Below are 12,359 nucleotides of genomic sequence, written 5' to 3'. Positions count from 1 at the left end.
GGGAAAGGGAGGTCAGAATGGACTTATTTTTCAAATCAAATAAATAAGTACTTCCAATGAAACAAAAACCCCAAGAATGTCTCAAGGGAAGCATGACAGGAAGGATGGTCAGAGAAAGGTAAGGAGGGCGAAAGAGTAAAGAAACTCAAATATAAAATAAACGTGAAAGAAAAAGATTGGCACCGACAAGGCCTGTTGTAGCAAACGATAAACAGCAGAAGGAGTAAACAGATGGAGAAAACGGGAAAAAAAAGCAGCACATGGTAAAGTCTGTTCCAACACTGCATTCATCCAAAAGAGCACAAGACTCATATGAGAGTAGTCTGGTCCAGCAGCAGCAAGTCAAAATCAGTCACTCTGATCCAGAACAGCAACACACCCAATCCCACGACGCAGGCACTGGCAGGGAAACTCAGTGTGTGTGTGCCTCTCTCAAATCTATCTGCTTCCATGTGTCTGTCACTCACTATGTATTACTAAGTTGCTTGAATATGTTTGTGTTTTTATGTTATTTATTCATGTGTGTCTCAGTCTGTCTCTGAGAAACAAGCGCAGTGTTTGGATGTTTGGGTTTGTCCCTCTTGCTTAAGATCCTCATTTTCTTCCTGCATATCTGTCTGTAGAGTATATTTAGCCAAAGCACTGTTACTGTCTCTATTTAAACTTTTGAAAAAGTTCAAACACCGCCAGCTCTCGGCTCTGAAAACAAGGCTATAAATTGACCACTTTTGACGAGTGTTCAAAGACAGCTTTGAGATGTACAGTAATGGTGGACATCATCTGGAATGTGGTCCAAATAGATACTTTTTCTGATATTTATTGAAAGCATGAACATTCGCCAGGTTTCCATTCAAATGTATTGCACATTTTTTACTAATTTTGAGAAAATCGGCAAACGAAAATGCACATAAATGCTTGTTTCCATCCACTACTATGAGAAGTTGATAGTTCAGCAGCAGGAGGCGCAGATTTTCTGTTCAGAGAACCATTACACCATTGCAGACGAAGACAGGGCAACAAACAAAAGAGCGCCAGTCGAACATCAAATGGTGAAATCTGGAAAACTCGATGGAAATATGATTTCTTTTTGTTTCATGTGTTGAGCGATTTTATTTTTCCACATGCCTCGTGTATGATATCGTTTAATCTATTTTAATTGCACTTTGTCGCATTTTGCTCCAAGCATAAAAACTTTGCGATATTTAAGTTTCTTTTCAAATTTGGCGTCAAATCGAAATTGCGCAAAATAATAGGTGGATGGATGGAAACACACCTTTCATTATTATTATTATTCATCTTTATAAGAAAGAAAACGAGGAGAAGTGAATCTTCTGCTGTCTGCATGTTTTAAGTATTGTTTTCTGGAGTTTGTACTATTGCTATTCTTTTTAGAGTTCCCCTAACAAAGATACACAAACAGTTGAACTATAGTCTGCAATACCCGAGACACATACAACTCACTTCACACACACACAATCATCTGCTTCCTCAGATCCTATGAGGACTCTCCACTGACATCACATAAATCACATGTCTAATGTCTAAAATACACACACACACGCACACACACAATCCTAACTGTTCCATATAGGATTTTGAGCTAGGTCAACTCAGAAATGTTGACAGCAACACAAGATTCAATGTGCAATTATCCAACGATGAACCCGGAGGAGGCCGTGACATTTGCCCTTGCAAAAATAAGGAGCGCAACACTGTGGTACAGTGCACCTTTGCTGTAACAATAGCAACTATACAGCAGTTCAATGCAAGGAATGAGGGGAGAAGTGGGCATCGGGACACTCATCACTGTTCACACAACAGAGAAGATTGGAATGATTTTTATGCATGTGTATAACTCATACTAATTTAACCACTGACTACGCACACAAACATCTTTTTCACAAACATCACACCCACAACTTTTTCAAGCAATTAGTTTGCTGTTCTGAAACGTTAGTGGAATCGCTTCTCTTTCTACGCTCTATCCGTGTGGAATTACAGACTGTGAACTGACATATTATTAGGAAATGATTTTGTTTTGAATTTGCTAATGTCTGCGTAAGAATGTGTGCGTGTACACTTTCCCCACCTCGATCAGCAGCGTGGTGATCTCTCCCTCCAACTTTATCTCGAGGGGCATCTCCTTCTTCTTCTTCAGGTCTATCTGTCTCTTCTCCTCGTTAATCTCCAACTGTAAATCTCTCATCTCCTTCTCCAGGGTCTCCAGTGTCATGTTGCCCTTAGTGATGGCTGCCTCCTGGATGTTCACCTTTTCAAAGAAGTTGAATAACACCTCTTCGTGCTCCAGGAGCTGAATGCCACTGTAAGTGACACACACGCACACACACACACACACAGACACACACACACACACACACACACACACACACACACACACACACACAGACACACACACACAAACACACAAAGACACAAACAGTATGTGACATATGTAGTTCAGATCCTCTCCTTGAAGTAAGTACCGTTACGTGAGCTCCACATCGTGAACCTACAGCAGATTGCGGCGCTGAATGGCTGTTTCGTGGTTCGTGTTTACTTCCAGAAGTGCCTGCTCCTGGAGGTTGATCGTTTGTGTGAGTTTCATCAACTCCAGTTTGTTGTCCTCATACTCCTGAATGATCTGACGGTGCTTCCAGACAGCCTACAAGATATTTAAAAAAAAGAGTGTGATGTGTGTTTAGACCCATAAGAGGACTCGATGCAGGGATACTTCAGCTTCATTCTGATTGGTTGAACTTGCACTGCACACATATGACTGAAAAAACATTTATAAATACAAATAGACATTTGAACAGCACAATATTTGTAGTATCAGGAGCTCACAGGCATGTGTTTGCGCTTAAGTGCATCAGAATGCTTTCACTTGATAGTGTTTGAAGCGTATTTCTTAAGTTCTCCAGAGGATTCATTCTTCCTTCTGTACAGCCCCATGCATTTTTTAATTCCTTCTTAGTGCACGCATACCTAGCACAACATCATCAACCGTGCTCGATAACAGCAGAATCTGGGCATGTCTCAATTAAAGCAGGAAGTAGCCTAGAAGTTAATCAGATCATGTGAATGAGCCTCTATTTATCCGTCCTCCGCAGGCCGCTTCCTCATTCAAGCGCGAGTCTCACGTCATGACAATAACGAGAAAAGGTTTCTTGTAAAAGGTAAAAAGCTTGTATGCTGTAATAATGTGAAATCATCTTGTTATAGCATGAAATATATGTGGTTACAAGGTAACAAACATCTCTTTAATTACTAGACAATGACTAAGAATAAACTCAAACTGTTCACAGAGTTGTAAAGTGAACTGTGTGTGGCTTACAGAGTTATGAAACACACACACATAAATACTTTCCCTCTTAACATTTCTAGAAGGGCTCTTGAACTTGTTTATGACAGCTAAACTCCAAAATCTCAACTCTGAATCATTTTATTCTTGAACATATTTAGTTCACATATTAATTAACATATTTAAAACGGCAAAGAAGACTCTCAGTGTGTTTCGACTCGTGTGTGTGTGTGTGTGTGTGTGTGTGTGTGTGTGTGTGTGTGTGTGTGTGTTTGCCTGCACCTTGGAGATGTCATTGTTCAGTTTGTCCCTTATTTTGGAGTTTTTAGAGCTCTTCATACGAGCCTTTGTGAGCGATCTGGGATAGACAAACACAAACAATATCAGAAATATCATACGCAGCATTTTTCACATCGCTATTACAGTCTTTTATTATGGATGCCTTCTCTTCTGCAGTAGTGTCAACCCTCCCTCTACACAACACGTGTACACACCGGTCCTTGTTGATGACAATGGTACGTTGGATCTCCGTCTCATTTTCCAGCACTTTCACCTGCTCCGTCATCTCCGTGGTGGTCTGTGAGGCGATCTGCTTCAGCTTGACATACTTGTTCTTCTCTTCTGTGATCATGTTGCACAGCTTACAGTTCTGAAGAACTCTAAGGGATGAAACACTGATTAGCAAATGAGCCCATTCTGGATCTGGATTACAATACCTGGCTCCTATCATGAGCAAGTTTTCTTTTACATTTTACATCTGTTCTTTTGATCATTTGCATTTACTTAGCTGTGAAGAACATCAAGCTTATTACCAGCCTCGACGGCAACACTAGTATTGTTTTCAGCTTGTGAGTCTGTGTGTGTGTGTGTGTGTGTGTGTGTGTGTGTGTGTGTGTGTGTGTGTGTGTGTGTGTGTGTGTGTGTGTCATCTACTGCAGCAGTAACTACCACAGAAGAGTTTTTAAGTCATTCGCCATGTGTTTTCATTTTTTAAATGTCTGTGGACAGATTTTGTCTCTGAGATAGGATGCAACCATGATGGAGTCACGAAGCCTTACATATGTGTAGCTGAGATTAAGATGGGTGTAGTCCGAGCAAGGACAACGGAAGTAAGGGGGTAAGACGTGGGGAGGGGACAATTACACCCCTGGCCTGATTGCATGATTCCATCGCAACATTGTCTCTAGCTCTCTTTGTTTAGTATCTTGCCAGCTAATGTAGGTTTTTGTCAATAGCCAATGACCAATGGCTGACTCTAGGTTTTCTTGAGTTTCTAAATTTGTCAATATGGACAAAAATCAAGTCAACTTTTCAGCATAACTTAAAGTGTTAAAAAGTATAGTTTACATGGTAAAAAGTCATATTCATCATAAATGATCAGTGGATCAAATAAGTCTCTCATGCAGAGTGATATTTTATTAAAATGTCTATTTACTGCTCATGTAAGACATGCGAGTTGTGAACAGTGACGTTACACAGTATTACAATTACACAGAAAGGGAACACAGCATCGTCATCCTGCCCCTGTTTGTTTTGCTCGACTACATGCTCGGGGCGGATCCACATCAGACTTGTTGTTGTTGTTGTGAACTAATTGAATGTAGACAGAGTCTGCTGTTGTACTGGCTGGTGCCAGGTGCATTAGTCTGTGTCTGAACACTGAAGTATGACCAATTAGTAAGTTAGGGTTCTCTACACAGACAACATGTGCACATGTCTGAATTAATCGTGATCCCAGCTGTTGCGCAGATCAGAAGAGCCAAACAAAATAACCAGGGATTCAATTATCACTCGCATCACTAACACTGTGTACGGGATACATTTGCTGCCCACACTGACTGATAGTAGTCGACCCTGGATGCATGAACACCATTCCTGCCGTATTATACAAAGTGAAAATAGAAGCAAAGAGAAGAGGGACTAAGACTGTGAGAAAACACCAATGTGACAGAATGAGGTGATTATGCTTAATTCTACTTATTAACAGCTTAGTAGCTTCTCCGTAACCGAACATTCCTCTTTATCGCGACACACACCTTCACATTTACTGAAAGAGGTGGCAGACAAGGAAATAAGAAGGGGAGGAAGTGACACCTTCGCTGTAGCATAGCATTCAGCTTGTTGTGGTCCATGATGATCAAGTCTTTCTCTCGCAGCTCCTGCTGGATGTGCCGGTTCAGCTGCTGTTGATAGAATTACAAAGCTGAAACTACAGTATCAACACTTCTGCGTGGGTGTGTGTATACGTACGTGTGTGTGTGCGCTCACAAATCAGATTTATGGGGTGTACATTTTTCAATGTTCGGACATTGTGAATACATAGAAGAAGAAAAAAATAAACATATTAATTAGCTGATCCTGCAGCAAACGTTTTATAAATTCATTGAGTCATTCCAGACTCTATGAGTGTGTAGTTAAAGTGATACTATGTTAGAAAAGCAGCTACTTTTGATTTCAGTCGACATGAAGAATTGCGTGGAGCCAGCATGAAAAGGAAAGACAGAACCATGTTTAAAATAACTTTCTGCCAAAAAAGATGTCCCCCTTAGACTCTGTCCTCAATTTAGCTGAAATAAAAATGGCCTCTTCTCTTTACATTTCTTCAGATAATTCAGAAATGACAAACTCTTTGAAATTGTGTTTTTGTCAGTTTTAGTTTCTCTCCTGCTAAAATATAAACCTACTCTCTTAGTTCCTCTTTGATGTTTTTGACATGTTGCTGTAAAGTATACACGTCTGTGTCTGCCACAATGAAGACATTAATACCTATTTTAAAAGTATGTGTGTGTGTTAGTGTGTGTGTGTTTGTATTGCACCTCAGCGCGAAGCAGTTCCCGGTGCTTCTGGCCCCTCTCCTCCACTTTGATCTGTGTCAGACATTTGAGGTTATGGAGTTCTTCTCGGAGGCAGTTTGACTCCCTCAGCAGACCCTGAATCATCCCACACTGCTGCATCTTCTGCCTCTGCTCCTCAGACACCGATAGCTGGTTGGGAACACATTTAGTGTCGTTTTCAGTTGAAAAATCTCACAATTTGACTGCAATTACTGACAGCACAATGGGACATCAAAGCATAATATGAAGAGGATGGATGTTGAAACTTTTCTCTTGTAAAGTTCAGACCTCTCCCCGGAGGGATCATTACGGTTTTGCATAACTACACGATATGGAAATCTAAATTTTGCCTTCCAACTCTGAAGATAAAAAATGTAAAATATCAAAAGAAATGAAACATAAAAAAGGCATTGACTTAGAAAAGGTAGTTCAAAAGTTCTGAGACATATTACAACTACGATATAGTTAAATCAACACTTTAAAAAGCTTGAAAATATGTATTTGGTAGAGGGCTACTACAGTAAGTTGCATTGTAAGCTGCTTATGATAATGTGTCCAGACTCGCACGTTGCTCCCACCTGTTTTTCAAAGCTGACTTTGAGAGCATCCACCTCCTTCTGAAGCTCCATCCGCTGCTGAATACTGGCCTCTTGTTTGGGAACAGCATCTAACTACAAATCAGAACATAGAGTCGAAATAAAAAGTCTGTTGAGTGTGCGAGCAGATCTTACATCAGCTGTACCTGAATCTTAGTGAAAAGCTGTAAAAATGTATTATCCTTTATTTCCCCGGTTGTAGCCCATTAGACTTTACATACCGAGGAAAGAATGACCATGAGAACGAAATAAAAAAAAATACCAAACTTCAATTCAAATGTAGTCAGTGCATATTCAATCCCATATTAAACATTGATTGCAAAATAATTAATACTATATATCAGAGTGTTTCTGGGGCCTCTCTGATAGCCGTGTGACCCTGAAACTAATGAAAACTGAATATCTCCAGGCGTTGGGATTGCCCCTCTCTGCAGGGTTTGCCAGGCCTCCTGTTGAGTAGTATGAGCTACACCGCTCCATCTTTAAAAAATGTTAGTCCCTGAAGACGAAGAAGACAAAATGAGAATCAGCTCCATACATTAAATTGCACTAAATAATATCACTATTCTACGTCCATATTACGCCTGATGCTATGAAAAAATGTAAACGAATATGAAAGCCATCAATCACGTCCTATTTGAGACAAATGTGAAACATTTTTGTGGTAAGCCCGCAGACAAAACTAATCCTCGTCTAAACAGCCTTCACAGTTCAATTTAATTATGAATTATTGTTCACGTGAGAGTCGTTATTGATTGGCAGATTGGTGGAAATGAATGAATCATGATGTAATACTGCTTTGTTTTCAGTATTTCCTCAACGTGTAAATTCCCTGATGTGCCATTGTGATCGCCTTTCATATTGAGCTTGTCAGTTGTGCCGACGCATTTCCCATGACAGTCGCTCTCTTCTTCTTCTGTGAACATCAGTAAAATTACAGGAAGTGAAAAAAATGCTTTTGGTGTAAAACAGGTTAATGATTTTAATGAGCTGATTACAGCATTGTGACATTTACACTCAAAATGTTCCCACACGTGTGCAAAAGTAAAACCATGAAGACTGCGTGTTTTAACATTGTGAGGTTTACTTGTAAAAATCTGAATATTCACAAGCTGCAATTAGACGTCATGCATGTAAAAAAAAAAAAGTCTGGGGAAAATAACAGAAACCTTTATTTGCTATAAATGCCACAAATACTGCAAATGCTTCAAATGTTTCTTCAATACTCATTGAAAGTGAGAATCTCCAGGTCACCTGAGCCTGCAGCTCATTGTAGATGGATTGTGTGTCCTCTAGCTGCTCAGTGGCCACCATCAACGCATGCTCCATCCTCCTGAAGGTTTGCATCTGCCTGGGGAAAAAACAGAACACACAGGCACTTTTTAAATATTTATCATTTTCATAAGGCTGACACAAAATGAGGAAACTCAAAATTAGGCTCATTAAATATGCATGCCTGTCAAATGTGCTGGTGTTCAGCAGTTGAAGAAACGCTCTGAACTAATCAAATGTACGTAAAGTATGTAAAATAGTTGAAAAGTTTTATCCACTGAGTATTCGCAGAGTAGTACAGCACGCCGACAAAACTAAAACTGCAAGCTCTTATATATATATATATATGAAAGAATGAAGATATATTTAATGTATATTTTACGTGTGCAAGTGCAAAAGCCCTGATATGTAGTGTGCAATATTTGAGGCGTATTGATATGTCAGGACTCATTTACATGTTGACATCACTCTGTACCTATTTTTCTCCTTGAGCTGCACAGCATGGCACTCACACAGGTGCTTCCTGTCGCACATGATGTTCTGCAGCTTCATTTCCAGGATACCTCTGGTGAGAAAAACACAATGATATGCATAAAGGAAACACACAGCAGAGGCTTATTCTCTGACTCTGCGGATGCGGTCGAATAGTCTTTTTTGGCTTGGAAGTTTTAATGAATCTAGTATCTTAAGATAAGAGTTGGCCGAATTCTTTAAATGCAAAGGAAAGGTGCTTCCTTTCTTATCTCCTTTTAGCATAGGGTACAGCGGACCGTCCTTTAAGAAAGGAAAGGGGATAATGGCGTCCCAGAATTCCTTGCGGCAGTTAAATTTAAGCTGTTGGTTCACAATGACCACCATTTTGTTTCTCTTTTGGGACTAGGAGCCTATGTTCTTTTTTTAAATTTAAATTCCAACCTGGGTAATGAAGTAATATTGGTCACCGGGTTGTCCATGTTTACGTATATAGCCTGCATGAAACATGGTATGAATCCATGTCAGACGTTAATAACATCCACACTCGTATAATTACGTAGCCCAGTGTAAGTGCAGTCGGATTCTCTTAGCTCTCTTTTCCGTAGTCTTTAGGAATTCTCCTTCACATTCAAGGAAAAGTTAGGAAAAGACACTATAACAAGAGCAAAATCTTGCCATAGTGTCTATTTCTGACTATAATTTGTACCTGTTCCCCATGAGTTCAGCCTTCTCCTCCCTGTTGACCTCTTGCTCCTTCAGCAGCTGTCTGCACTCCCTCTGACAGGCATCTACGTGGGCCCCGACACCCTCCAGCCCCTTCTTCGACTCCTTGTTCTCCCACCTCAGCACGTGGCTCCGCTCATTCACTTCTTTCACATGTTGCTCCATTTCTGAAATCTCTGCATTTAGTGCCTCCATCGTCTTCATTGCAGATCTAATGTGTTGTGAAGTGATGGAACAAGTGTAAGTATAAGACCAAGACAAGAGTATCCGTTCTTCCTCACTTGCACGGAAAGAGTGCATATCTAATGAAATAACAGCATGTGTGTATCCCCCCCACTACTTCTCAGCTTTGTGAATTTCAAATTACAAATCACAGCTCACATGGCTCATCATGCAGACAGTTCCACTGCATCACTTGCAAGTCAAATATTAATTTGAAATAAACATAAAAGACTGCAGTGCCATTGGAACCATCCTCTGGTGATGAAGGGGCTTTTGACTACAGCTGCACTTGAATACAAAAATTAATGATTTCTGATGCATGTTTCTTTTATATTTGATCAAATTACTTATAAATTATTGAGAAGAATTTGACTGTTGCTACCCACTTTTTCAGTTCCTCATTTGGACTAAAGTGAAGCTGGAAAGTTATGTTACAAAACGGATGCTTCTTGTAGGAAAACGAAGGAAGAAACTGACATTCAGCTTCAGTTTTGCACAGATTCTGTGTTTGTATTCCTGTTCTGTATCAGGTCCAATCAAAAGTTTACGCTGAGCAAAAAACAATTGCCCTTTCCATTGGGACAACTAGAGTAGGATAACTCAAAATTCACCCAGTTAACTCCAGCTCCACTGTATATAGGAGATGAAGGGAGGAAGGGAAGGAGATAGATTATAGAAAGATTTGAGCCAATTCACAGGGAGTCACTTAATTTTCAAAAGATGTTTCTGCTGTCTGTTCTTCTCAGTGTATTCTCACTGAAGCCCCCTTACTGGCTCATTTTTATTCCTGGTGTTTGAAACTTTTCTGCTCTTCCTCCAATAAAGAATATTAAGAAGAGACATGTACTTACTCCCTCTTAGAGTGTTTCCTTCCAATCTCCTTTAAAACCTGGTCAGGGATGCTGATGAGCTGGGCTTTTTCAGCCTTGTCACACACACACACACAAACACACACACACACACACACACACACACACACACACACACACACACACACACACACACACACACACAGACACACACACACACACACACACACACAGAATAGAACAAAATCAAAAGATTTGTTATTGACGGTGTGCTGTAAGCTATGCCAACTCACACACACATATGCTCTCACACACAGACCTCTTTGAGCTCTATGATCTTTGCCTTGTCTTCCAGCTCTTTCTGTTCTTTTAATATCTGCGTTTCATGGGTTTCCACATCTTCTGTCAGACTTCTGTGCATGGAGTGAGGGTAAGATACACACAAAAAAGAACGCTTATTATCTGAATAATTGTGATTATTAACAGCACTCAAAAGATCCAGCTGCACTGCTTATTATTTGAAAAAAATTGACAATTAGAGAACACTGAATGAAATTAAAGATATAAAGAAGAACAAAAAGACAACGTCGTGAAGAATTCCATAGCTAGATAAAATACCTGACTTCTAGTTGTCTCAGAGAAACCTCCCTCCTCAGATCCTCATGTTTGTCCTGCAGGGCCTTTGCTCTGCTCTCCAGCTCCTGGAGGACCCACCAGCAGTATGAATATTACACATCACATATCAAGGATATCTGGTGTGTGATGACAATTTAATTGAGCTCAGGCTAAAGGCATTTTCTCATTTCTTAGCTTCTGATCCTAACTCTCAGAGTCGGTTCCAACAACTTTTGCTTTGCACGTGGATGTTTGTTTTTTGAAGACTCATAAATGTCTTTTAATGTATTGATGAAAAAAATACACAAGTTCTTCAGTTGTTTCAGTGGTAAAGCCAAGATTCAGTGCTATGACTAGTTCTAGTTTGATTCCTAAAATGTAATCATTATTTTCAGCACAAAAGAGATTTGATACCTAATATTGTTTAAAGCTTATAGTTAGGGCTGGCTCAGGCTTGCCTTGGACCAGCTCCTCGTTATACACCTCTCTCCTTTCTCCATCTCTCTCTCCTCCTCTGCCTCTCTATATGTAGGCATTCATGTCCCTTAAATGCATGTTACTAACTCAGCATCCAGGGCATCATCCCCAGAGTTTCTGTGTCTTTCATCTGACAGGTTGCCACTATTAAAGGTTACGTCTGTACCATGAATCATGTCTGAGCCTGCTGCCCTGGTCCTGCCTGACGCCCACGTTAATATATATCTTTTGGAGGGAGCCTGAAGGTTTTTTGACATCCTCCTGGATCCATATTTTTCACATTTGATCACATCATATTGTCATTTTACTATGTTGTTTATTCTCAACACACAACATCTATTGCACGTCTGTCCGTCCTGGGAGAGGGATCCCAATTCGATTTGGTTTTGAAAAATGTTGGATCACGTGAAGTCACTTTTGGAAGCATGAGTATGGACGTAAACAACTGCAACTCAACCAGCTGTTATCAATTCAACTTGATAAAAGTGCACTTTGAAGCCCGTTTGTGGTTTGTAGTATCCATCTACTGTACTGTACATACAGAAAAACAATTACAAATGTATGTGAGGACTCTGTAATGAAACACATTGGTTATTAATCATGTTTGACAAGTTTGTGTTTGTGTATGACAGACAGAGAAGGTGGCTAATTGTTTCATTAGAGTTAATATCACGCTTAATGACGTAGGTCCAATGTGGCATATTGTTTCAATAACAATGGGAAAGGGAGGCTACTCTCTGTGACATTAACTGTTCTAGTAAAGGCAGCAGCCTCTGTTATTCAAATACACATAAGAAGGCATTACTTGTATAAATATTTTCGACCACACACTTCTGATATTGTACTGGTCCTGGTGCAGTGCATGTCCACAGTGGTGATGCTTTTGTCCATTCAATACTGCCACTTGATAATTCATGCTATACTGGCTACCTATATAGAAGCAAGCCAGCATGTGTCAGTGGGACTACAAGTATTTTGTTGACGTCACTTTTCTCCAAGTTCGCTTTTAATACAACTCTACCTGCAACCCTAACAC

General features: G+C 40.0%; 1 protein-coding gene across 2 annotated transcripts in view; it reads right to left on the bottom strand.

Moving 5' to 3' along the window:
* The window catches only part of ccdc146 (coiled-coil domain containing 146), a 51,653-nt gene that overhangs the window by 14,094 nt on the left and 25,200 nt on the right, over positions 1 to 12,359 (bottom strand). The window contains exons 6-18 of one of the 2 annotated variants that reach the window (XM_029461580.1): positions 10,850 to 10,932; positions 10,551 to 10,644; positions 10,274 to 10,347; positions 9,184 to 9,411; positions 8,479 to 8,568; positions 7,986 to 8,082; positions 6,714 to 6,806; positions 6,118 to 6,285; positions 5,396 to 5,481; positions 3,796 to 3,960; positions 3,584 to 3,659; positions 2,514 to 2,662; positions 2,090 to 2,321 (exon numbers count right to left, since the gene is read on the bottom strand). In XM_029461580.1, coding sequence (XP_029317440.1) covers positions 2,090 to 2,321; positions 2,514 to 2,662; positions 3,584 to 3,659; positions 3,796 to 3,960; positions 5,396 to 5,481; positions 6,118 to 6,285; positions 6,714 to 6,806; positions 7,986 to 8,082; positions 8,479 to 8,568; positions 9,184 to 9,411; positions 10,274 to 10,347; positions 10,551 to 10,644; positions 10,850 to 10,932 — 1,635 coding nt within the window. Of the gene's footprint in view, positions 1 to 2,089; positions 2,322 to 2,513; positions 2,663 to 3,583; positions 3,660 to 3,795; positions 3,961 to 5,395; positions 5,485 to 6,117; positions 6,286 to 6,713; positions 6,807 to 7,985; positions 8,083 to 8,478; positions 8,569 to 9,183; positions 9,412 to 10,273; positions 10,348 to 10,550; positions 10,645 to 10,849; positions 10,933 to 12,359 lie in introns of both variants that reach the window. The other variant, XM_029461579.1, reaches the window with a different exon arrangement.

The sequence above is a fragment of the Cottoperca gobio genome, chromosome 23, assembly GCF_900634415.1.
Source record: "Cottoperca gobio chromosome 23, fCotGob3.1, whole genome shotgun sequence".
Classification (NCBI taxonomy): Eukaryota; Metazoa; Chordata; class Actinopteri; order Perciformes; family Bovichtidae; genus Cottoperca; species Cottoperca gobio.
Note: the sequence above shows the minus strand (reverse complement) of the source record. Positions and strands in the feature narration are given on the sequence as shown.